This window comes from Talpa europaea, assembly GCF_964194135.1.
Source record: "Talpa europaea genome assembly, chromosome: 3".
NCBI classification, from domain to species: domain Eukaryota; kingdom Metazoa; phylum Chordata; class Mammalia; order Eulipotyphla; family Talpidae; genus Talpa; species Talpa europaea.
The window spans coordinates 1,313,078-1,337,229 of record NC_140069.1 but is presented as its reverse complement, the minus strand read 5'-3'; the positions used below and the strand labels follow the sequence as shown (position 1 = coordinate 1,337,229).

The 24,152-nt window shown below is 65.7% G+C and overlaps 2 protein-coding genes across 5 annotated transcripts in view; one reads left to right on the top strand and one right to left on the bottom strand.

Annotated features, from left to right (window-relative positions):
* Window positions 1-1,289: 1,289 nt before the first annotated feature.
* On the top strand, window positions 1,290-7,231 carry PTP4A3 (protein tyrosine phosphatase 4A3; the record flags this gene model as incomplete). 4 transcript variants are annotated; one of them, XM_084230102.1, is made up of 5 exons in its annotated part: window positions 1,290-1,394; window positions 3,057-3,149; window positions 5,083-5,213; window positions 5,756-5,830; window positions 6,680-7,231. In XM_084230102.1, 5 exons carry the CDS (start codon window positions 1,290-1,292, stop codon window positions 6,795-6,797), a joined length of 522 nt encoding a protein of 173 aa, XP_084086228.1. In that variant the 3' UTR covers window positions 6,798-7,231. The 4 variants fall into 4 exon arrangements, with proteins under 4 accessions (XP_084086228.1, XP_084086227.1, XP_084086229.1 ...); XM_084230101.1 differs by having other exon boundaries at window positions 3,057-3,153; window positions 5,018-5,213; XM_084230103.1 differs by lacking the exon at window positions 3,057-3,149.
* A 2,294-nt stretch (window positions 7,232-9,525) lies between these two features.
* Window positions 9,526-24,152, bottom strand: part of LOC311168324 (maestro heat-like repeat family member 5) — a gene marked incomplete at its 3' end in the record, with an annotated part of 33,263 nt that continues 18,636 nt past the window's right edge. The window contains exons 17-27 of the mRNA XM_084229703.1: window positions 18,844-19,003; window positions 18,339-18,520; window positions 14,316-14,453; window positions 13,829-13,943; window positions 13,550-13,693; window positions 11,650-11,826; window positions 11,004-11,159; window positions 10,353-10,475; window positions 10,104-10,206; window positions 9,907-9,981; window positions 9,526-9,626 (exon numbers count right to left, since the gene is read on the bottom strand). Of these exons, the coding sequence (XP_084085829.1) occupies window positions 9,526-9,626; window positions 9,907-9,981; window positions 10,104-10,206; window positions 10,353-10,475; window positions 11,004-11,159; window positions 11,650-11,826; window positions 13,550-13,693; window positions 13,829-13,943; window positions 14,316-14,453; window positions 18,339-18,520; window positions 18,844-19,003 (1,474 nt within the window). The remainder of the gene's footprint in view (window positions 9,627-9,906; window positions 9,982-10,103; window positions 10,207-10,352; window positions 10,476-11,003; window positions 11,160-11,649; window positions 11,827-13,549; window positions 13,694-13,828; window positions 13,944-14,315; window positions 14,454-18,338; window positions 18,521-18,843; window positions 19,004-24,152) is intronic.

Here is a 24,152-nt window from a genome sequence, read left to right as displayed (position 1 = left end):
GGTGCCCAGAGCGCCGACTGAGGTGGCTCACGGCGGCGAGGGGGCCGCCACCCCCGCCCTGGGCCTCCATGCCGGAGCCCTTCCCCCCGATAGTCTGGGCACAGAAACCCACAGAGGCCCAGGATTCCCGGGAGAGGGTGGCTCCCCGGGGGTGGGAGTGGGGGTGTCTGCTGATTACCGGCTGTGGAGGGTGCTGGGCCGCGGGGTTCCCCAGCGGGACTAGAGAGCCCCAGCGTGGGGTCCAGCACGCTCCGGGGGTGCGTGCGTCCCTGCCGGGCCCCGGTGTCCGCGGCGCTCCTGTCAGCTCGGGGCCCTGGCGCGGCTGGGCAGAAGCTGGCCTCCCTGGTGCCCCCAGGTGGGGAAGCGGAGGGCCGGGGAGGGGCACCCCGGCGGCAGGGCCCCTGGAGAAGCGATGTGACGGGGGTCGGGCAGGCCGACACCCTCGCAGGAGGCTCCCGTGACCCCGTCCTCCTCACGTCTCTCTTCCCTTCTCCCTCAGACATCGCCTGCTGCGGACCGGCCTCGGATTTATGGAGCGGGTGTCGGGGGGCCGCGCCGAGTACTGCCGCGCCCAGCACCCCCAGCGCACCTGCTGCTGACGGGGCCGCCGCGCCTCGCCACGCACCATTGCCCTCACCTGCCCATGGCCTCTGCTGCCCAGCCCGGGGCCGGCGCCGCCGCCTGAGCCCCGTGCCCCGCTCCAGGACTTGCTCTGCCCCGATGGGGTAACGTGACGGAGGCGGGTGCATCAGAACCGCCTGCCACGGGTGCCACCTGCGCCGCCCCCCCGCCCAGGGCTACCTGTGGGTTCTGGCTCGTTTGGCCTTTGGCCCTTGGGGCTCTGGCTGTGCCCTTGATCGGGGGGCACCGGCCCTTCCCCCGAGGCCGAGAGGCAGCCCCAGGACAGGCACAGCGCTGGCCGCGCGGCGGGGTCCCCACGGGATTTCAGTTTTCTTTGCTGACTTTTGGGGTTGTTATTTTTTTTTGCCCCATAATTCTCCAGCGCCGAGCGAGGAGCTTGGGCTTGCCCGTCTGACTTTAGGGGCGTCCCGCCCCTCTTCTCTTTTGAAGAGCGGGTTTTCTTTTTTAATTCCCCACGCCGGGCAGTGTGCTCCCCTCCCAGGTATTTGCACAATATTTGTGCGGGGCGTGGGGGCGGGCTTTTTAAAAAGTGTTTTCTCTCTCGGACAAACACGGGGGTCGGGTTCTGCTCGGGCCCGGGGGCTGGTGGGGGCTCGTGTGGGTCCCGGCGCCCTCTGCAGCCTCCCTGGCCGGCCGTGCTGGGGAGCATGTCACGCGTGCACCGGCCCGCCCCCGTGGAGGTGAGCTACAAGCACATGCGCTTCCTCATCACGCACAACCCCACCGACGCCACCCTCAGCAGCTTCCTGGAGGTGAGTGGCCCGAGAGCCAGTGGGACGGGGCTGGTCGCCGCCAACCCAGATACCACCCTTGGAGCAAGGCTGTCACCCCATTACAGGATCTCCGGGAGGACTCTTGGGGGGACTCCTGGGGACCGGCAGGGGACCCCAAGCTGCGTGAGCTGGTTGGGAGGTCTGAGGAGCAAAGGGCCCTGCCCTGAGCAACCGGGTGTCGCCCCCGGCCAGAGCTCCATGTGGCCGCCGAGCAGAAAGTGGAGGGCTGGGCCTGGAGCCGGCGGTGGCCTGGGCACTGAGACCCGTTGCTGCCCGGCCCAGGGTGCTGAGTGCCCTCGTGCTCTGGGGGGCATGGGGATAGCAAGGCTGGGTAGGGGCTTCAGGGTGCACATATCTGTGTGAGGGGGCTGGGCAGGGGCTTTGGACTCCTGGAGGGACAGCAGGCAGGCCCACGCTGCTCGCAACCCGGCCACGTGCCCGGATGTGCGGCCAAGCAGGTGCGGGCACGGCAAGGCTCCCCGCAGCCTCCGGCGGTGGGCCTGGCGCGGGCCTGGCTGTCTGCAGAGCCTGCGGCTGTGTAGGGCTGTTGTGGCCTCGGCCCTGCATCTGGGTTCTGTGGCCCTGCTCCCGTATGGCCACAGCCAAAGAGTGGACCGGGCATGGGACGGTGTCAGCTGTAGACAGGAGGTAGCAGGCCCCTTGCCTTCGGGGGACCTGGGCCGGGTGCCCCAAGAGGAGGGTGCCCCCAGCCCTCACAGCTGAGGCCCTTGAGGTCCAGTGGTTCTTGGAAGGAGGGGGCACAGCACTGTGACCGTGGCCAGGGGTCATGCGTGACCAGGGTGGGGCTCACAGTGTGACTGGGGTCAGTATCAGCCTGTGATGGGGGCTCAGCCCTAGGCTGGTAGCAGGGGGGTTCTGAGACCTTTCACGGCCTCAGAGCCCTGCCCCGCTCCTTGCATCCCTAGAGAAGCACCTCCTGTCCTCTCTGTGCCCGGCGCCCCCCACCCTGTGCCCGGCCTCCCCCCCGCCCTCTCTAGGCCTGCCCCCGCCCTCTCTGTGCCCGGCGTCCCCGTGGAAGGACAGCAGTTCTGGCATCGAATTGCTCACCACTCTCAAAATAGCTGCCGGGAGGGGGTGGGGGTGGGGGCACCCTGCACATGGCCCCCCGGGGTGGACCCCCTATAAATACTCCTAATCTGGCTGTGAGCACCGTGACCTTCTCCCTGGAAGCCTGGGGCTTCCCTGCTGGTCAGGGCCCTTCCAGGGCATGCCCCGCCCCGCGCAGACCGCTGAGGGGCCCTGTGCAGTCTGGCCATGCCCTCGACCAGCCTAGCCCTGCAGACCTGTGCAAAGGGGGTCACGTGCCCATGTGGGGACGGGTGTCCTGTCCTTTGCTAGTCGGATCTGGCGTGCAGGGCCTTGCTAATGGGATCTGGGGGCCCTGAGCAGGAGGCGATGTGCTGGGAAGCTGGGGTTCCAGGCCTCGGGCCACACATGGGAATGCATTGGTGGGAGACTCTGCAAGGGACAGCTGCCCAGCAGCATCAGGGGATGTCCTGCCCGGCCATGGGGCTTGGACGCTCACGCCAGCCTCAGAGCCAGTCTTGTTGTGGGGACACGACCCTGCCTGGGGACCCCTGAGCCCCACAGCCCTGTTCCTGCCTCCCCATTCCCTGCCAGGACCTGAAGAAGTACGGGGCCACCACCGTGGTGCGCGTGTGCGAGGTCACCTACGACAAGGCGCCCCTGGAGAAGGACGGCATCACCGTGGTGGTGAGTGTGCCGGGTGCGCTGCTGATGCCGGGGTGGTGCCAGGCCTGTCTGCCCGGCCACACCCAGGGTGGGCATCCTTGAGTGGTGGCAGGGGGATTCTGAGACCTTTCACGGCCTCAGAGCCCTGCCCTGCTTCTTGCAGCCCTAGAGAAGCACCTCCTGTCCTCTCTGTGCCCGGCGCCCCCCACCCTGTGCCTGGCCTCCCCCACTGCCCTCTCTGGGCCTGCCCCCGCCCTCTCTGTGCCCGGCGTCCCCGTGGAAGGACAGCAGTTCTGGCTGTCGCGTGGCCCCTGCAACCAGGCCCTCTGCATGCCGGGCAGGCAGGCAGACCCTGCCGCTCCCAGACAGCCCCACGGCTGCTGTCGGGGGGTGCTGAGACTCAGGCCGGCGGCTGCCTGCAACCACAGCCAGATGGTACCAGCCGGGACAGCCTGGGGACTGGCTCCTTGTAATAGTACCCCCCTTTAACTGTGTACCCCCACCCCCTGTCAGCGGCTGGGACTGGCAGGGAGTCTGGCCCAGAGTGCAGGCAGGACCCCCGAGGCTCAGCAGGCAGGGCCCAAGGTCCAGGGGAGCCGGAGGGCAGAGCCCGGCCCCCTGAGGCTCCCGGCAGCCCTTCCTCACCTGGGCCAGTCTCAGGGGCCCCGTCCTCGCCGCCCTGTCGCCGGGCAGCAGGTCCCAGGGAGGCTGTCCGCAGAGGCCATGCACAGGGCCCTAGGGACTGTTTCCTTGGTCCCCTGGCTCTGGGGACTGGCGTCCAGGCAGATGTGCATGGGCCTGGCGGCTCCCCCAGTGCAGGGCTGAGGGGATTGGGCCGGAGTGGGCAGTCCCGGGAGAGGCAGGCCCGGCCGACTCTGCCTGGGCCTCAGCCACCTCAACACCAGAGGACCTGCCACCGCTCCTCTTCCGGGCCCCTTGGGCCAGGAGCTCTTGTGCTCAGTGACCTCTGCCCCCAGTCTGGAGCAGGGGAAAGAGCCAGGGCTGCAGGGTCAGACAGGCCTGGCCGAGTCTTACCCCTGCCCCTCCCAGCTGTGTGACCCCAGACTCCTCACCCCTTGCATGAGGGTGCTGAAACCCACCCCACGGGAAGGACTTGGCCTAGACCCCCTGGAGTCAGCAGAGAGCGGCCGGGTGACCCCAGGGGCCACGCGAGTCAGCCTCTGTGGCCATGTGGGTTCACCCTGCACAAAAGCTGATCCTGGGGCACGCCCCTGCCTCCCTCAGGAATCTGCTCGTCTGGGGCTCACCTACACCCTGAGAGCAAGACTCGCTGGGCCTCCCCACACATGCTCACTCGTCCCTGCAGGGCGCTGGGGAGGGGGCTGCGCAGATAATTTTCAAAACCAAATCAACCCTGGAATATGCGAAGGCCCACGTGTAACTGGCTGTTTAGAGCCAGCTCCACCTGGCCTCGCCCTGCCTTACTCCTTTCTGGAAACAGGGTTGGGGGGTCTGCTCTGCGTGCCTAGGCTGGGGCTGGGGGCTGGAGGGGGTGGGGAAGCTGGGGGGCTAGGGACACGAGCAGCAGGGGTTAGCGGTTTATGGACCAGACGGCTTGGCCTGAACCCAGCCCTCCTAGGCTGATCAGACCCCTGAGGGAGGGCCAGGCTGTGACCCCAGCATCAGCACAGGGAGAGTCAGCAGGATGTAGGGCTCAAGGGGTTCCTGAAAGAAAAGGGTGGGAAAGTCCGGGAAGGCTTCCTGGAGGAGGGGACAGCTGACGTGTGCAGAGAGGATGAGCAGCAGCCGTGGAGTGGGGGCTCACAGTCCAGCCCGCCCCGCTATGCGCTGGGATGCCCACTGTCACGGGCTCCTGCACCCCCGGCCCTTCTTGTGGCGTCCCGTCCTTGACCGAGCCCCAGGGCCAGCTGGCCAGGGCCCCACCTCTCCACCCCGCCTGGGTGGGGTCCTCACGGGCTGCTTCTCTCCCCAGGACTGGCCTTTTGATGACGGGGCGCCCCCGCCTGGCAAAGTGGTGGAGGACTGGCTGAGTCTGCTGAGGGCCAAGTTCTGCGACGACCCGGGCAGCTGCGTGGCCGTGCACTGCGTGGCCGGCCTGGGGCGGTGAGCGGCGTGCACCTGGGCTCTGCAGCCCGACTGCTCTGGGGTGGTGCTGGCCCACCCGCATGGGACCTTCCGGGGCTCACAGGCGGCCCCACAGCCTGGGGAGGAAGCCTGCGGCTCACCCGCTCCCTCCCGCATGCCTGCGCCGGAGCAGGAAGGGCGGCAGCCTCCCAGGCGGGCTCCTGCCCCCTACGGGACAGCCCTGGCTGACCAGCCGGTCCAGGCAGCCGGACCGCTCTGCGGGGGGCGGGGGGGACAGCGGGTGGGCGGCTGCTGGGTGGAGTCCTGCCTGTCTCCCCTGCTCTCCTGCCAGCCCTCCCGCCGTCACGCTTTACACAAGGGGCCAGGGGCACAGAGAGGCCGCCTGGTCATCTGAAACTGCACAGCGGCGTCGGGAGGGAGCCAGGATTTGGGCACTGGATTTGGTGGGGCTGAGCTCCGAGCCCGTGCCCCGCATGGGGGTGGGGTGGGTGAAGCAGCAGGTGGCCCGTGGTGGGGGAGGGGCTTGGGGCTCGGCTGAGCAGCCCCGCATCCACCCCCAGGGCTCCGGTGCTGGTGGCGCTGGCCCTCATCGAGAGCGGGATGAAGTACGAAGACGCCATCCAGTTCATCCGACAGTGAGTGGCTGCGGGGGGAGGGCAGGTGGTGAGCACCCAGGGGCCTGGGCTTTCAGCCCTTATCTGACATGCCCCATCCCGCAGGGCCCCAGTGTGCCGCCCACTGGCGGTCCTGCTCGCCCAGTCCCAGGTACCCCCACTATCCTGGCGCGCCCTCCAGGCCGAGAGGGAGGCCTGTCTTGAGGGGGGTGAGATGCGCGAACTTGCTCTGGAGCTGCCTGATAGGCCCAGCCTGGCCGGAGGAGGCCTAAGACCCTGGCCCAGACGCCCACGGAGCGGGTCTGGGCTGCTCGGCGCGGCCAGCCTCCGGACTCAGCCTGGGCCCTGCGGCTTCTCAGTAGGCTTCCAGGACGACCCCTCCTGTGGCTTGGGGCATCCTGGCGGCAGGCAGGGACTGCTGTCCATGCCCGGCTCCTCAGTCCTGACCCACGACCCCTCCTTCCGTCCCCTGGTGGCCACGGCCTTGCTGCCATTTTATGGTCGAGGACCCTGAGGCTCAGGGAGGGGGTGTGACTTGTGCAGGGTCACAGAACGGAGGGGTCAAGCTGGGCTGCACCCCAGATCTGACTCCAGGGTTATGGCCCTCCGTCCTGTGCCCCTCAGAGGCCCCGGTGTGTGGTGGGGCCCGCACCGGGGAGTCAGCCAGGGAGGGATAGCAGTGAGTGGAATGTGAGGCCGGCAGGGAGACCCTGGAGGCAGGGAGGGGCGGGCGGGGCAGGAGCCTGGGGGAGGTGGGCTCTGCTGGCTGGTGGGGGAACACCTCCAGGGCCGCGGGACTCGGGGAGAGCTGGGGTGGGCAGGCGGCCGCCCCCCTCCGCCCCGCGCTGAGGCCCACGTCGCGTCTCCCAGGAAGCGCCGTGGAGCCATCAACAGCAAGCAGCTCACCTACCTGGAAAAATACCGACCGAAGCAGAGGCTGCGGTTCAAGGAGCCGCACGCGCACAGGGCCAAGTGCTGCGTCATGTAGCTCCGGCCTGCTCCGTGACGGTGGCGCACCTGGCCCGCACCTGGCCCGCACCTGGCCCCGCACACCTGTGCCTCCCGACTCGTGCGGGCTTCCGGCTCCTGGCAGCTGGCGCCCCGCGCGCCCCCTGCCGGCCGCCCGTCTCCCCGCGGCTACGGGCACGACTGACTGCGGGAGTCTGGATCCTTCCCTCTGTCCCGCGCCCTGGGCCCAGGCTCCCGCCCGTGTCCCTGCCCTGCGCTTGGCTCAGCCTCTCTGAAGCTTAGTCGGGCCGTGGCCCTCCTGCCAGCGCCCTCCCCTCACAGCCCCAGGCAGCTCTCCTCTCTGACCGGTTTGGGGGGTGGCGGGCGTATTTCTGGGCCTGTACCCTCCTCCACGGCCCTCCTGCTGACCTGTTCTCGGCTCCTTAACTTATTGGGTCTGGGGCCGGCCACGTGTTGTGGACACTCAAGGCAATAAAACGGGACCCCGTGACTGTGTGTGAGCAGATTGGGGTTCAGTGGGTGTGGGTGGATGCGCAGGTGCACTCAGGGCTGTGTGCCCCCCAGCTTCCCTGCTTAGGGGCCTGACAGGGGCCTTGACTGAGCAGGGCCAAGCTGGGTGTATGGCCTCAGCCGGGGCACTTTGCTGCCCGGGGGGCTGGGGAGTTGGAGGCCAGGCCAGGCCCAGAGAGGGAGGGGAGGTGGGCAGGGGCCTGACCGGGTTTGGGATGGTGGCCTGGGCCTGCTGAGGGCCAGCTGAGGGCCTGTGGGCCTTGCCCAGCGCCCCTGTGTGCAGGCTGCAGGCTGCAGTGCCTGCCCCCGACTGGGCCAAGAGAAAGTGCTCGGAGTGGCACAGCTTGGAGGAGGGCTGGCCGGGCTATCTGGCCTGCTCCCCCAGCACCGCCCCCACCAGCACAGCCTCCAGAGGTCTGTGCTGACCCCAGTTCATCCAGAGCCTGGCACCAGCCCAGAGCAGGGTCCAGGCTACTGTCCACTTGCACGTGCCTGCCCGCCTCCCTCCGTGCCCCTCTGCCCTCTGCGTGCTGCCCGCTGTAGGTGCGGGGCAGGGAGGCCTTTTGTAGTGCCGGGTTGTCACTCTCCTTTCCCGAGGAGGCGATGGCCCGGGAGGGTGCCCTTGCAGGGCGTGCCTGGATGTGGGTGACCCTGCCTGGGTCTGCGCTGCGGGCCCTGGAAGGGGGCACCCTGGGGTGACCGGTGGGCTGTGCCTCCCTGGGCCTGTCTCCACCTGGCCTGCCACAGCCCCAGCCATGTGTGTCGGCTGGAAAGGAGCCTCAGTTTCCCCGAGGGCCTGGGCCGGCTGCTGTCTGCTTCGGGAACCTGTGGGGTCCAGCCTCCCGCCCCTGCCTTCACTGGAGGAGGGGACCGTGGAGGGCAGACCTTCTACCACTGCCCAGCATCAGCCAGAGGGGGCTGTGGGGACAGTCCTGCCCCAAGGGCCTGCCTCTCTGACCCCACCCCTTGGTCCCCAAGGAGCTCAGTGACCCCAAGGCCAGTGAGTCTGAGTGAGGATGGACCAGTGGGCCAAGGGGGGAGCCATGAAAAGGCGAGCCCCCCAGAAGCCCTCCCCGGTGACTCCAGAGAGGACCCCAGGGCCCGCCACGAGCTTGTCCCCCCGCCCCCCAAGCCAGTCAGCCTGACGCTCTGTAAGACCCGCTGTATTGTTTTCAGCAAATGCCCAGGTTCAGGGGCCCCTTCGGGTGACGCTTCCCATGTGGCCACATCCCTGCTCAGAGGTTCAGTCTAGTGGGGTGGGGTGAGACAGGCTGGGGTTCGTCCAGTGCGAAGCTGAGGGCCCGGGGGGCGGGGGCTTCCTCCTCAGGGGCCAGTGGGCTGGTCTTCAAAGGAGGCGCCGAGTGGGGGTGCCGGCGGGCTGGGGGTGCTGCCTGAGCAGGGGCATGGAGGTCAGTGTGATACTGGAGGGAGAGAGCGTGGGGGCCAGTGGTGAGGCCCCCAGGACTCCGGCAGGGTCTCTCAGGACCCGCCCTGGACCCACAGGCAGGAAGGGCCTGGCTGTGCATTTCATGGCTGCGGAGACCAGGGCTGAGGGGAGAGGCCGGAGGGCCGATGGATCCTCTGGACTCAGCCCCTGAGAGTCTCGGAAGAAGGTCCCAGAACCCGCAATACAGATGGACCAGCCGAGGCTCAGAGAGCCGAGACCCTCGCCTCTGGCCCCGCAGCCTGTCCAGGGCGGTCGGTGTCCCCACCCCGTGGGTCCAGGCTGGCCCCACTGTCCACCCCAGGTTTCAGCTCCGACTGGACTCAGGAGCATAGGGGAGGGGTGGAGGGACCGGCCCAGGACCCGCCCCACCCTCAGTCCCTCGGCCCCCTGGGAGCCCCAAGCTGGGGACACACTGAAGACGGGGGGGGGGGGGGTCGGCCAATGGCCCTATCAGCCGTGGGCCCCCAGGGGCCACCGAGGCTCTGGCTCCCAGGGCGGCGTGTCCCTGCTCTGGAGCCAAGGCCACCATCCTGGGGCCCACGCGACTTGAGGTTTCCTCTGGGGCCCTGGCCTGCCCTCCACCCCCAGGCCTGGCCCTGTCCCCTGGTCCTGCCTGTGTCTTCTGGGGTTTGCCTCAGTCACGGGCGGGGGGGGGGCCCTGGATGGGGGGTAGGGAGTGGACAGCTGTGACTCTTCTTTGTGGAATCTAGATCTTTCTTCTGAATGGAAAAATGTGCAACCAGGCTCTGTGGACAGATGGGGCAGGGCTGCGGGCAGGGGCGCCTGGAGGTCACTGCTTGGCTGTGCCCGCCACCTTCTGGAGGAAGGAGAGCTGCCTGCTGGCGAATTCACGGATGCCAGGCTCCGGGTCTGCTTTGAGGTCTTCAAAAGCTCCAGGAGAGGAGGAGATGTCAGCGGCGTCCTGGCTACCCGCTGTCCCCCTGGGCCAGCCCCGCTGCCAGCCTGGGAGAGTGGACTGGACGGCGCCCAGACCGCACCTCCTCTGCCTTCCAGGCCTGCGGTGCTTCCCGCCTCACCCACCCACTCCGCGGGCCGTCCTGTCTGGGAAGCCCCGCAGCCTTCTGGACCCCCTCAGGCCCGTGGAGGGGCCGCGAGGACCCTGGGTGGAGGAGGAGCTGCCTCCACCTCTGGCCGGCCGGCCGCTGCTTACTGCTGAACAGCAGGCTCATGTCCACTTGGCACACCGTCCGGGTCACGGCCTGGGGGTGGTAGCAGATGGTGTACCCTGTGGGGCGGATGGGTACTGGCCAGTGAGGGGGCTTGTGGGGCGAGCTCATTCCCGTCCCCTCCGAGACTGCGGGGCCCTCACCCCCACTGAGCTCCTGGCGGGGAGGGGGTGCTGCTCACCAATGAAGCGCGCCGCCCAGGTCTTGATGTGGTGGTGGCGGCTGTGCAGGTAGCTGAGGGCCTGCTCCAGGTGGATGCTGAACTCCTCCTGGCTGCGGGTCATCTGGCCAGGGGACAGCAGGCCCGGCACTCGCTGTGGTCAGGGGGCTGCCCCTGCAACCCCAGGCCAGGCCCTGGCCCAGCCCCTGGCCCTGGGGCTGCAGTGCGGGGAGGAACCCCAGGGATGCCCGCCCCACCCCAGGCCCTCACCAGGCAGGTCCAGAGGAAGTGGCGGGCGCTGAGGCCCTTCCCCCAGGCTAGCGTGCAGAACAGGGTGTGCCGCAGTGGCCAGCGGAGCACCACGGCACAGCGGTAGAAGGCGAACTTGGCCTGCTGCAGGGACAGCTGGGGCTCACTGCGGTCTGCACCCCTCGCCTGGGCCCCGGGGCTCCGTGGGGTGGGCGGAAGCGGGGTGCTGGTGGCCCCCCTCAGGTGCTGCTCCCTCCCAGCCCCTGCTCTGCCCCCTGGGTGCGCCCTGCCCCCGGGCAGGCCCTGTGCCAGGGCATGGGCAGAAGGCAGCTGTGTTGTGATGACCGACACAGGACCTGGCTGGCACACAGTAGGGCTGGCGCACAGTAGGGCTGGCGCACAGCAGGCTTGACCCCATTTCCACAGGCCCAGTGACCAGCCTGTGCCCTCACTGTGCACCATGCCTGGGGGCTCGGCGGCGAGCACGGAAATGGGCAGGCTGCACTGACTGCATCGCTGCCCGTGCCCCTGGGGAGGGGCAGACTGACCTTGGTCAGGGTGACCGAGGTGGGAGGCCTGACTGCTGCCTCCGGGTCCCCCACTGTTATCGGGCCCCACCCCTACCCCTCTGGGCCCCGGCTCCATAGGGAAAGGCCACCGGCAGGCACTGACCGTGACCACGGCCGGGCAGTGGTCCCTCAGGTGCAGGAGCAGGGGCACCATGCTCTGGTGCACCTGGACCCGGAGGCCGCCGAGCTCCCTGCCCGTCACTGCTGCCACCAGGTCCCCAAACAGCGCCATGGCTGCCGCCCGGATCCTGTCCCGCTCCTGCAAGGCAGGGCCTCAGAGCCGCAGCTGCGCCTGGCCCGCGTGGGGCCTCCCCTGCAGCCCTCAGGCCCCGCCCGTGTGGGGTGAGGCTCCGGCTCCTCAGCTCTGCTCCTGGGCGGCCGTGCCACCCCCATCAGGCTGGGCTTCTGGGGCCGCAGCCTCAAGGACCAAAGTCAGTTCTCACTCAAAACCACATCCACACGCGCGGTGTCGTGACTCATGGGGCGGGACCTGCCCCTGGTCCCGGAGGAGCGCAGTCCAGGCATGCTGGCAGGCAGGAGGCCGGGCCGCGCGGGGCAGGAGAGACTGGTGGGTGGTGCAGCTCGGCCCACGGGGAAGGGCAGCCCCCACGCACCCTGGGTCGACCCAGCCCCTGCACAGGATGCCCTGGGTGGCTCCCAGGCCTCCTCTCCCCGCTGGGGAGGCGGTGGGGCCTCCCTGCCTGCAGGGAAGGGAGTGGGGGCGGCACAGGAGGGCCCCCCATGCTCACGTCGTCGAAGAAGGACCGGGCGTTGATGGCCACGCCGAGGCTGTGGGCTCCCGCGCCGTGCGCGCCCAGACGGTGCAGCACGTCGGACACGGTGCCCATGATGCGCACCAGCACCAGCTCGCTGCTCTGGAAGAAGCCGCTCAGGAAGGGCGGCAGCTGTTCTCGGAGCAGGCCTGCCTGGGGGCGGCACGGGCTGCTGGGCGGGGCGCCGGGCCCCCGCCTCCCTGCCCCGCGCCGCCCACCCCCAGGACAAACTGAGGATGCCATCCCAGACCCCTGTCCTGGCCCACAGCCCGCCCGGCGATCTCCACCCCAGCCGGCAGGGCCCAGCCCGTCTGCACCAGGCGCTGCGGACCGCGGACGGGGCTCTCCCGGCCCCTGCAGCCTGGCCCTGGCTAAAGGCGCCTAGCCCCGTGCTGGGCGGCCTCTTTCTCCAACCCCCCATGGTGGCCAGAGGGTCCCTGCCCTTTCCTCCTCCTCCCGGCCCTGTCTTCGCTCCCACTCGTGGCCTCCTCGTGGGTCAGCTGGGGCCAGGGGCGGGCGAGACGGCTGGTGAGGTGAGCACACGCTGGAGGCACGGGCTGCCCGGCTCGGGGGGCACCAGCGCAGCCCAGCTCTTCTGGGTCACCACCGCCATTTTCGTTTTTATCCCACTTAAAAGTCGTGGGTCCCTCCCAGGCAGGGACCCGCCGCGCGGGCCTGGCGCCTGGCCTGGCCTGTCCGATGACGCGTCGGGAAGGAACCGGGGCGAGGCTGTCTCCTGACCCTCCCGCCCCGGGCCCTGCCCTCCACCGACGGCGCGGGTGGTTTTCACAGCCTTTCAGCAAGTTTAAGCGACGCTGTGGCTTCCTAACCTCCGCTGCGTTTTAAAATATCGAGGTCGCTTCCAGCGAGCGAGTCACCCGCAGCCACGCTTTGTCGGCGTCTGCGGCGCGGCCTGCCCCGGAGGGCTGGGCTCGGGGGCACGTGGAGCAGGGCGGTGGGCAGGCCAGAGTGGGGGTGGCGGTGGCTGCTGATGTGAGATTTTAATTTTCAATCAATAGGACCAGAGTCGGCTCCGTGAGAAGGTGACAGCTGAGTAACTTCCAAGCAGCCAAGGAGGCGCCGGGAGAGTTTTTGCAGGAGGAGCCGCAAGTGCAAAGGCCCTGAGGCAGGAGCCAGCCCGCACCCTTTGCGACGTGGCTTCACAGGGCCGGCTGGCTGCGGGCTGAGGGCCCACTGACAGGGAGGGCGGGCGGGCGGAGGGGAGGAGCTGCTGGCTTCAGCAGGCGCAGCGGTGATGTGGCTGCATCGGGTGCACCGTGGGGGTTCTTGATCGACTGCATGCCCTTGAGGTTTAGGACTCAGTGTCTGGGACTTGAGACCCTGGGTTGGCAGAGCCCCCGTCGATGGAGATGGGGCCGCAGAAGGGGGGTGGCGAGGAGCCCCCCGCCTTGTGACGCTGGCAAGCATCCAAGTAGGCAGGTCTAGGCGCGGATGTCAGGCATCACCCCAGAACCCACAGCAATGGTGTCAGGAATTCGGGGGCCTCATGGGGGCTGTACAGAGGAGGCCAGTTTCCTTAGGACAGTACTACAGACCCTCTGTCCCCTGTTCATTAGGGGGTGTGGTGGCGATACTGACAGGGAGGCGGGGAGAGGCCCTCCCCGAGGTTCTCGGGGGCGTCAGGTCTCCCCACACGGCTCTCCTGGGTGTGGAGAGGTGTCCGGGGACTAGATGCTCTCCCCGACAACGCTGCCAAGGCGCCCCGGGAGCCCCATAACCTGACGAGGAAACAGAGGCTGGGGGGGCACGTGTCCTCAGCCTGCCCTGTGAGGCCCTGTGAGCCACACAGCCCAGGGCAGAGCCGGGAGCCGCGGGGGGCGTCCAGACCCTGCACCCCGCAAGCCCACGCCCTTACCTTCTCGGGGTGGAAGAGGATGTTCCCCAGGCCCTGCAGGCTCCACACGCGGACCTCAGGGTTGGGGTCCCAGAGACTCCGCGTCAGCAAGATCAGGGCCTCCTCTTTGGGGAGCACCTCCAGCAGGTCGGGGCTGTAGAGGAACTGGGGTGCCCCGGAGGACGGCGGTCAGGCCTGGCGTCTCTCTTGGGGGCCCATGGAGTGTGGGCTCACGGGGGGGGGGGCTGTCGGCGAGGGCGCTGGGGGAGGGGAGGGGCTCGGGCTCTGAGGGCGCCCTACCTCCGTGAGGATGAGTGTGGCCGCCCGCCTCTCCCGCTCCTCGGGGCTCTGCAGCTGGGGCAGGAGCTGGATGGTCACCGCTCTGATCTGCTGGCAGCGGTTCTGCACCATGGCCCTGGGCGGCAGGGCTGGGCTCGTGGGCACTGCCCGTGTCCCCTCTCCTGCCACCCCCACCAGCGGGGCCAGGGTCGGGCATCGCTGAGGGCGCCGGCACCCTGCTGTCTGAACGAGCTCCTCCACACCCCAGCCGCCCTCTTGGTGCCAGGCCTGGGCCAGCCTGGGGTGGATGGAGGCAGGCTCGGTCCTGTCCCCAGGGTGGCCTCGGGCCAGGTGGGGCTGGGGGGAGACTGGGCACCACGGCTCCTGCTGGGGCCCGGCGGGGCTCTGCTCATGGGGGCCCCACTCACGGGGGGGCCCCGCTCACGGGGGGCCCCAGTCGTGTGTTCCCACACCCAGCTCCTGGATGGTGGTCTGGCGCCAGCCCTACCTGGCGAGGAGGCCCACGCCCTGCGGGTAGGTGTGAGCAGCCGCTAGGAGCTCCCAGGCGCTCTGCAGCTCCAGGTGGGCAAAGTCCTGCCAGTGCCCCGTGGTGGACAGCAGGCTCTTCAGTGCCTCCAGCGACGTGCTGCGGAGGGCGGGGGGCAGTCACTGGCCAGCCCGCCTGGGCTGGGCCTGGTGGACACAGGCTGGGGGCTCCAGGGTCAGTCTCTGACTGGGAAGGCACCTTCCAGGAGGCTGCCCCAGCTGGGCTGGGCACACAGTGTGGGGTGCTGTGCTCAGAGGAGTGGGCAGCTGTGTCTGTGGTGGGGGCTCCAGTTTGGAGCCGGGGCGCAGGGACAGAGCTGCATGGGCGAGCGGGGCTGGGGGCACTCACAGGGCACAGAGGGTGCTGGCTGAGCCTCGGGGGCCAGTTCCCTTTAAACATGGGCTCCGAGGACAGCAGGCAGGAGGTGCTGCGGGTGCCTGAAAGCCCAGGGCCCGTCCAGGGGCAAGCCCTGCCCCCTGCTGTTCCAGGTGCCTGCCCCCAAGTCCTGGGGGACTCCCCACTGTGGCCCAGGGAGGTGCTGGGCCCTGTCCTGGTCAGATGGCCTGGCCGGCGGCCCCAGGCCCTACACTGGCACACATTTGTCCAGGGGCTCGGGGCTGCAGGCCGGACACGGGCAGGGGCTGGGATGGCGCCCGGCCACAGAGCCAGCTTTGAGAGGCCTGGCCCTGCCTGCTTGCCCAGGACGTGCCCCCAGGACGCGGGTCTGCTGCAGGCCGCCTGGCCAGGTGCTGAGGATGAAGGTCGGCTCCCTCCCACGGTGCCAAGCCTGTGCCAGCTGCTGGGGTACCCAGGCTGAGCTGCCAGAGGCAGCGTTTCCCGGTCCCCGGCGCAGCCTCCTGGCGAGGCCATGCTCAGCGACGACACGTGTGCCTCCGACCCCACTCTCGGAGCTTCTGGCCCTGGCGCCTGGGTGTTGTCTTCTCCGCTGCCCGTCCCGGCAGCCACACGGGCGTCTGGAGTGAGCGGCTCCTGCTTGTGGGCTCCGATGCCCGCAGGACTCCGCTGGGACCCCCAAAGGTGGGGTCCTTCATCTCCCGCCCTGTGGGGCTGGCCCCTCTTCCTGCGTCCCTCCCCTGGGCCAGCCTCCTCTAGCCTCACACTCAGCGCTGCCCCCCAGGAGCAAAGGCTCCCAAGGAGGGGGAGGCCCAGCCCTTCCTGGGGCAGCCAGACCAGAGATCATGCCTCCCCTACCCCTTGCACCCCTTTGCTGACTCCATCCTGACTGTGAAACACAAATGGTGTAAAACTGACCATCTCCCCGCTTTTAAATGTGGTCTGCGGCGTCCACACTTTGCCGTTGTGCTCAGGGTGCCCAGCTCCAGGACATCCTCGAGGAAGTGGCCCCGTCAGCCCCCGACCCCGTGCCCCGTTCTGTCTCCAGGAACCTGACGGCCCCAAGAGTCCGGAGAGGGGCCTCGCGGCTGTTTGTCTTTCTAAGTCTGGCTCATCTCCCCGCGGACCCCACCGTTGGCCCCCGTCGTGGGGTGTCCAGAAGCTCCTCCAAGGCGGGGCCCTGTCTCCTGTGCCGACGGCCCCGTGTATTTATCCAGCCGTGTGTTGTGGGGCTCCTCCTGGGGACCTGCTCACACCCGGCGGGTGGTCAGCTGTGGCCAGCCTTGGCGACGGGCCCATCTCCCAGGCGTCCACTTGACTGGCCACATGCACAGGCCTCGGTCTCCGCCCCCGCCCCAGCACCCGCCGCCTGTGCTGTGATGGTGCTGCCCTCGCGAGCGGGCGGGTCTCCATCGCCCCGAGCCTTGGCCGGGTCCCGGTGGGGTGGAGGCTGAGAGGCCGGGGTGAGGGTGTGGAGGCGGGAGGCACCCAGGCGTGTGGAGAGCCGGCTCCAGGCTGCCCGGCGAGCGCTTTCCCCCACGCGTGGCACGGCCACCGCGGCCCCAGCACAGGGCGAGGAGAGGCGCCGGCCTCCTCTTTCTGACACGGGATCCGGCCATGCTGACGTGGACGTCTCCGCGCCCGTCAGGTGTGGCTGGGGGAGGACAGGCCCCTCGCCTCCCTTGTCTTTGCAGGCGTCCACGCTGATGGCCTCTCCTCGCTGCTGCCCTCTGCCCTCTGCCTGCCCTGCCCATCAGGGGCTGTTGCCCATGCCGGCCCCTGTCAGGGCTCCCCTCCACCGTGAGCTGGAGGCTCGGGTGCCGGCTCCTGGGGACGCGCACGGCGTCTCCTTCCGGCACTCTCCTGGGGGTCCTTGGTCCCCAGGCGGTGGCTCGGTCCTGTCTGCCACCTGTGTGGCAGACGCTCTGTGAGGGGGGGAGCGTGGTCTGGGACGTGACGAGCGGCGGCTGATGTGTACGAGCGAGCGGGGGGCACAGATGGGTCCTGGCAGCCCTCGGCGGGGCATGCCGGGCCCTGGCCTGTCACTCCTCGCCACCCAGGGCTGTGGGGGGCCTGGGCAGGAGTGGGGCCCCAGGAGATGGATAGCAACCTGCTTTCTGGGCCCCCCATGTTGTGGGGTGCTGGCAGCAGATGCCAGGTGGCTGGCGGTGTGGGGGAGCAAAGCAGAGAGGGTGCAGTGGCTGCTTTGGAGGAGATTGAGGCGAAAGGCAGGATGTTTGGGGGAAGAGCTTTCAGGAGGAGGGAGGAGCAGCACGTGCAAAGGCCCTGAGGCAGGAATGGGGGGCTTGAGGCTCGTCTGAGGCTGCAGTGGAGGGTGTGGACGGGTGGGGGGGGTGTGGCAGGAAATGAGGTCCAGGAGGTAAGTGGGGTCAGATGCAGAAGAACTGCAGGCCACCAGGATGACGTAGGCTTCTCCTGACTTACCTGGGCTGGGGGCAGGGCTCTGGGCACAGCTGTGGTCTGGATTAGGTGGGTCCTGGGGCTGGGTGGGGTGCCCAAGAAGGGAGGTGGGAGGGAGATGAGGGCAGGCGGCTGGACCTAGGCGTGGGGGAGAAGCAGACGGGGCGAGGGAGCCCCTCGCAGCTTCCTCCTAAGCCTCCTACGTGCTGGGAGGAGACGGTTTTATTAGCTTATTAGGGAAGATTCATGCATTTCGCATGGATGATCGGAATGAAAAAGGAACTTCATGCACATTTGAATTCAGAAGCAGTATGAGAGGAGGCGGCGTTTTTTTCAGCGTCGCGCCTTGGGGAGAGCTGCTAACGCTGACAGGCTGCCGGGTGCACGCACCGCACAGGCAAATTGCTCCAGCGGATTTAAAGACGCGCTTACTGGGTTTCCCCGAGCAGGCCCTGGCGCTGGGGTGACACGGCGGCTGTGGGCCTGGCCCCACACGGCCTCACCCGCACCTGGCAGGCCCTGCCCACGACGTCCCTGCAGGCCCAGCCAGGGCCCAGCCAAGGAGGGCGTCGCCCAGGCTGAGTGGCGGTCGGGACGCCGCCATTATGGGATCTAGCTCAGCCCCACGGACATCCTGCGTGGCTCAGGGGAGCCTCTGGCCCTCCCCGTGCCTCAGTTTCCTCGTGTGGAAAGCAGGGACGACCACATTCACCTCGTGGGATTCTCCGCAAGGACCTTGTCTGAGGAACGAGACCGTCCATACCCCTGACGCCCATGGCCGCTAGCATCTGCTGCCCCACGTCCTCGGGCCGCCCTGGAGCTGGCGGTGCCGGCGGCCACGCCAGTTGGGGGTTGAATGGCATCGCCCCCAAAAGCTCTGCTGCAGCCCCAACCCCACGGCCCAAGAGCGCAACTCTGCGGGGAAAGCGGACCTCGGTGGATGTGACCAGGTCGGGATGAGGTCTCCAGGGTGGCCTTGCCTAGCTGTGTCCCTCTAGGAGAAGGACTCTGAGGCCGGGGTGCACAGAAGCCACACCACAGCAACGGCCGAGGGACGCACAGACCCCAGGAGACAGCGGAAGCCGAGAGGCGGTGGCAGGGCCCCTGCGGTCTGAGGGCCGGTGCAGCCACATCGCCGTGGGGCCCAGGGGCGGCTGCCTGCTTGCCGGCCCTTCTGCATGGCCCGCACCGGGTCCCTGGGGTCCGTACCGATGGGGGTGGGGTGTGGCTGCATCCTGGGCCTCTGGGCAGGGCATGGGCTCCCTGGGCAGGTCCAGCTCCAGGACGTAGTGCGTCTGGGTGAGCAGGGCCAGGAGCAGCTTGGGGTAGGCCTCCTGCACCGCCTTCTTGAATTCCCGGGTGAACTGCAGCTCGTGCAGCAAGTTCATGGCCTGGGGGGAGGGGGTGCTAGAGCTCCCCAGACGGGACAGGCCTGCGCCCTCCCAGGAGACCCCCACCCTGCTGTGCCTCCCTCCCTGCTAACAGCCTCCAGGACCGAAGCCGAGTCCCTGCGACATCCCTCCCCTGGCCTCCACCAGAACCCAGGGGCTGGCCCGGGCCCCAGGTGCCCTTCCTGCGGGCTGGATGGACGTCCACAGCCTGAGCTGGGGCTCCCCCTCCTCGGGCCTGCACACTGTGGGGGCCCAGAGGCCACTCCTACGTGCAGGAGTGGCCCAGGGGTGGCTGGGGCGGGTGCGGGCGGTGACAGACTCACGGCCAGAGAGCGCAGGTAGGGCTTCTCCTTGGGGGGCGGGCCGCCCGCGCTGGCACCAGTGGGCAGGGGCCTCTCCTGCAGGCAGCCCAGCAGGATGGCCAGCACTTGATGGCTCACGTGCAGCTCGGCGCCCAGGGCCCGCCACAGGCGGAGGGTGTGGCTGCAAGTGGAGAGGGCTGGTGAGGCCAGTGCTGCCCGTGGGCCTGGCTGGGGCAGAGGCTGGGCCAGGTCCTGAACTGCACGGGGCGTGTGGGAGGCTGAGGGTGGACGAGACCATTGCACATAGGGAGGGGGGTTCGGGGAAAGGGCTTTGGGGGGCAGGGAGCCCTGCCGGTGCCCCTTGCTTCCCAATTTGGGCCTCCCCCTCTTGGAGTCTCCTATCCAGGTCCCTCTCTCCCCGTGGCAGACCCCGACTCTGTCTGTCACCCTCGGAGGCTCCAGGTACTGGCAGGACAGCCCAGCTGGTTCTCCAAGCTCTCGCTCTCTGACCCTTGCCCTCTGCCCTCCAGCCCCTGCCTGCCGCCTCTCGTATCCTGCTTCTGGGTCTTTACACCTGTAATTCCTTCCTCGCCCCAACCTCCCCCAGGCTTTATGGCCACAAAGCCACTTCCTTCTGGAAGCCTGCCTTGGTTACTTCCTCCCCAGCCTGGGTTTGCTGGGGTCCGGCTCCCCAGGACCTAGCCTGGCCAAGTTGGGGGCTGTCACTGGTACGTGCAAAGCTTTGTGCATTTTTCAGATGGGGAGACTAAGGCCTGGAGAGAGAGGGGGCCCCGAAGGGGGTGCAGCCTGCAACCTCGGGCTGGGACTGGAGGCAGGCCTGCTGGTCCCGTGGCCTTTCTCCCTGGCCCAGCAGCCCCACTGGGCTGCAGGGGTAGGGAAAAACCAAGGGGCCATCTGGAGCTTTGGCTGCAGGAGCTGGGAGGATGGAAATCCAGGCCTGACAGAGGAGGTCTGCAAGAGGGGCAGGTTGGAGCCTGGGGTGAGCCAAGTGGGGAGTCCCTGCCAGATACCCGCTGTCCCCCAGCACCCCGGGGAGTGTCCTCGTGAGCTTAGTGCTGTTTCAAGTCTCGCAATGGGAGTGGCCATGTGAGGCGAGCACGCGAGTAGTGCGAAGTAGCTGGCAGGCCCACGGGAAGGGGGGCAGGGGGGCGGGCGCCACGGAAGGCGGGGCAGGGAGGCAGGCGAGAGGGCCCCGGGGAGCTGGGTGCAGCCGGTGGGCGTGGAAGCTGCGAGAGGCCTGGGGGAGCTGAACTGTGGTGCAGGCTGGCTGAAGAGGCCGCCATGGACCTCTGGACAGCAAGGCTGTGGCATGGTCACGAGACAGTGGCCACCAGGGGCGGGAGGGGTGCACAGGGTACACGGTGGTGACGTTGGTGGGAGCTCCCAGCATGAGACCAAATGGCAGGTCTGTGCAGTGACTCCACAAGCCACAGATGTGCCCGTGAAGTTGGAGCCCTAACGCTGGCCACGGAGATCGGTTCACGTCTGAGTCGCGGTCAGCGCACACGCCCTGGCTGACGGGGAAGGCCGCCCCGAAACGGTGGGGAGGGGGTGGGGGCTTTGTGTCTGGCTTAGCTCTTCTGCAGCCTGCAGCTGCTCCAGAGAATAATGACTACGAATTTAAGGAAAAGAGAACAGAAAGAGACACGCTGAGAGAAAAACTGCGCGACACAGTGCAGAGCAGAATAAACTGAATATTCGACAACGGAGACGTGAAACCCGCACAAGCATTAGGTCGGGAAACAGACCCGGGGCACAGCTTTTATAGGAGCTGTGACGGCTGCGGTGAGAGGCTACGGGCCTGCTTCCGAGGAACAAGGCCACACAAGGGGGGTGAGGGAGGCCGAGCCCAGTGGGCCCCGCCACGGCTGGGGGTGGCCTCACAGGCCAGCTCATCCCTTGAAAGAGTCGCTGCTGTGAGAAAGAAAAGCAGAGCAGGTCACAGGCGGTGCGATGGCCTGCAGGACCTACCACGAGTGTGGACTGGCCTGGTGAGGCCTTGGGCCCCGGTCAAGTGAAGGTGGCGCTTGAGGGCACGAAGCAGAAAGAGAGAGGAGGGGAGCTGGCAGGCCCATTGGAGTAGCTCTCTAGAACGCGAAGGCCCAGGCCTGCAGGGCAGTCTTGAGGACTAGGCGGGCAGGCAGGAGAGCGGTCAGGGAGCGACAGCCACAGCGGGGCATTGGCACGGGGCGGGGAGCAGCACCTGGCAGAGCACCCGAGCCGGGCTCCCCTGGTGGGCACAGGGCTGGGGCCCCGGGGGCTTCCATGAATGACGAGGGACAGTTACGTGAAGCCGGGTTGCCCCCTGCACAAGTCGCGAACATCACTGTGGGCACGTGGGGACTGGATGTAGAGGTGAGGCGAGGGGTGGACTTTGACAGTAAGTCTGTGCAGGACGAGACTCAAAACTCCTTTTGATCAAAAGGTGTCCACGAGCGTGGAGGGGGTGCTGAGGGAGGGGACGTTTCCAACAAGACAGCGGACAGAGGACTTGCATCCAGGTGACACAAGCATCCCTACCATCGGCAGGAGGAGGGCACAGCCTGACAGAAGAACCTGCAGGATGCCCGTGACTCTTTCAGTTGCCACTAATACAGAATGTCTAGTAAGTTATGATCTATGAGTCATATCGACAAAAGAGGGTGCCGTTGACCTTGAAATCCTTTAAAACACTCCAGCAGTGTCTCATAGGAACAGGAGAAAAATGAACTGATTCATAGAGTTACTGCAAAAAAAAAATCAGAAATGAAAATCAACACACATCAAATGAGGCCACTCTTACTCTGGAAAAAAAACATATTTCAGGAAAAACTGAAATATCTCCAAGGGCAGCTGAACACACAAGCAAGCATCTGAAGATAGGAAAACCCACCTGGAATTAGAAATTCCAATAGAAGGACCAAAAGGAACTCAGTAAGAAAGAAAGTTGACTGAATTCAGGAAAGAGATGGAGAAAGAGACAAAATTATTTCCAAAGCAGAAAAAAAAAAATGGGTGCCCACGAGTGGTAAGACTCACATGAAGATTTTGGAAGGAACGTTGAGGAAAAGCAGAAAAGCAACCGCGAGCTACACTTGAGAACGGAGGAGGACAGAGAGAAGGGAATGCAATCCGAACAGGCCAAGAAAGAACAGCATTTGTATTACCGGAGTTTCTGAAGAAGAAATTGGCAATAGAACAGAAACAGCAAGAATAAGAACAAAAGACCAGGGAATATAAAAATAAAATTAAAGAAAAAAAAAAAGAACAAAAGACCTACATCTGTACAATGCAAGGACCCACCAATTACCTGGGAGAGTAACACAGGATGATTGACTCAGACATTTCTTAGCCATCTAACATTGTTACATTTCAGAGATAAAAAGACTCCCCAAGGTGGCCAGGCAAAAATATCAAATAACTTACAGAGGCAAAAAATTATTATCAGACTTTTCAAAAACAAAGCAGGCAATAATTGGGTTGCATTTAAATAATAAAAGGAAGTGTGAACCGGAGGTTTATACCCGTCCTGGCTGTTCTTCAAGTGAACCACTTTCATCAACTTAGGGAGCCTCAAAGGGCCGGGGGACCGCAAACCACGAGCCTTCCCGGAGGAGCCAACGGTGAGTTCCACCAAGTAAGAGCTGAGCAGACCCTCTAGCAAGGGGATGACGGTGATTGTGTGTGGACACGCAACAGCAACAGTGGGAATGAGAGTGTTAGTTTCCATAAAGCAAGAATGTGGAACTGAAAAAATAGGAGAAGGGAGCTAGAAGGAGGAAGGCAGAATAATCTCACTGATTGTTCTATGGGCAGTGGTGTGAATAATGGATAGCAATAAAAATTAAAATGGAAAGCAAAAACAAAAAAGGAATACACCAGCTATTAAATAGGTTAAAAAATAAAACATGGGATGAAGGGCATTGAAATGGGTGAAGAGCACAAAGTAACATCCAGAACAAAACAAAACCCTTCCCCAGAAAAAATGAAAGAGCAAGAGCTCACATCTCATGAAAAAAGAGAAGTAGCAAGTAAAACAAAATATACACAATCACAAGATATTGTGACAGAGCTGAGACCCAGCATATAAGCTGAATCCATATCAATGAATGGCTTCAACTCAGCTTTTAGAAGAAAATATATTTTTTTAAAGATTTATTTATTTATTATTTATACAAGCACTGGGTACAGTCAGAAATGCAGGAGGGTGAGAGGATTCACCAGAGCCAGAGCGGGGAGCAGAACAGGCAGAAGGACCGAGGTACACTGCTGAGGGGAGCAGCGGGCGGCAGGAGAGGTCTGCGCGCCATGTGGGATCCTTGCCGGCGGCTGGGGATCGAACCGGCGCTGCAGAGGCTGCGGGCAGCTTCACAGCCCAGCGCTCAACCGCTGTGCCACCAGGGAGGCCCAGAAGGAAATATTTTTTATTTGGACCACAAAACAAGGCCAAAGTACATGCTGTATGTAAGATGACACCTAAAACACATGGATTCTGAAAGGTTAAGATGAAAGGAAGGAAAATATATACTTGGCAAATGGCGAACAGTAAGGGTCCTGAACAGATGGGCAGGGACCCCGGCCACAAAGCCTTCGAAGCCTGTCACGTGACAGGGCAGAGCAGTTTTTAGCGCTGAAAGTCTCGGTTCATGAGGAGATACAACACCTGTGACTATGTATGCACCAAGTAACACGGCAACCACGTGTATGAGGCAGAACCCGCAGGAGACGGGGGAGGCACAGAAACCCAGTGATAACAGCAGACTGGACGCGGTGTTCCTGGCACAAGGCACAGCAAGTGGTTCTAAACCAAGCACAGATGTACGAGACTTGCACGATGCCGTCCGCCCAGAAAGTCCTGTGGACCGGGACGCTCTGCTCCCGGGAGCGGGTCATGCACCTTCTTTTCAAGTGTCCACACAACACTCACAACAGCTGTCTCAAATACCAGCGAGCTCCACTACGTAGAAACGCTGCCGCCCACATCCTCTGATCACAATGCAACAAAACTGCAAATGACAGATGACACAGAGCAGCCACCCCACGGGGAAAGTAGAACTCGTAGAAATCGTAGAATCGTAGAAAAGCAGAAAGTAGAATCGTCCTGGAAACAAGTTTAGGCGCTGGCAGTTGGGGGTTCTCTGTGGTGGCTCCTGCCTCTCAGTGAAAGGGACGTGAGGAGAGACTGAGGGTAAGGAGGGGGGGCTGGAGAAGGGCAGCGGGCGGGCGGGCAGCCCCGGGGGCCTGGGGCTGTGTGTGGCCCCGTGCTTTCTCCTGCACTGGCTGTTCTGGCAGGTGTGAAGTGCGCGAGTGTGTGGGGGACAAGGGACTTA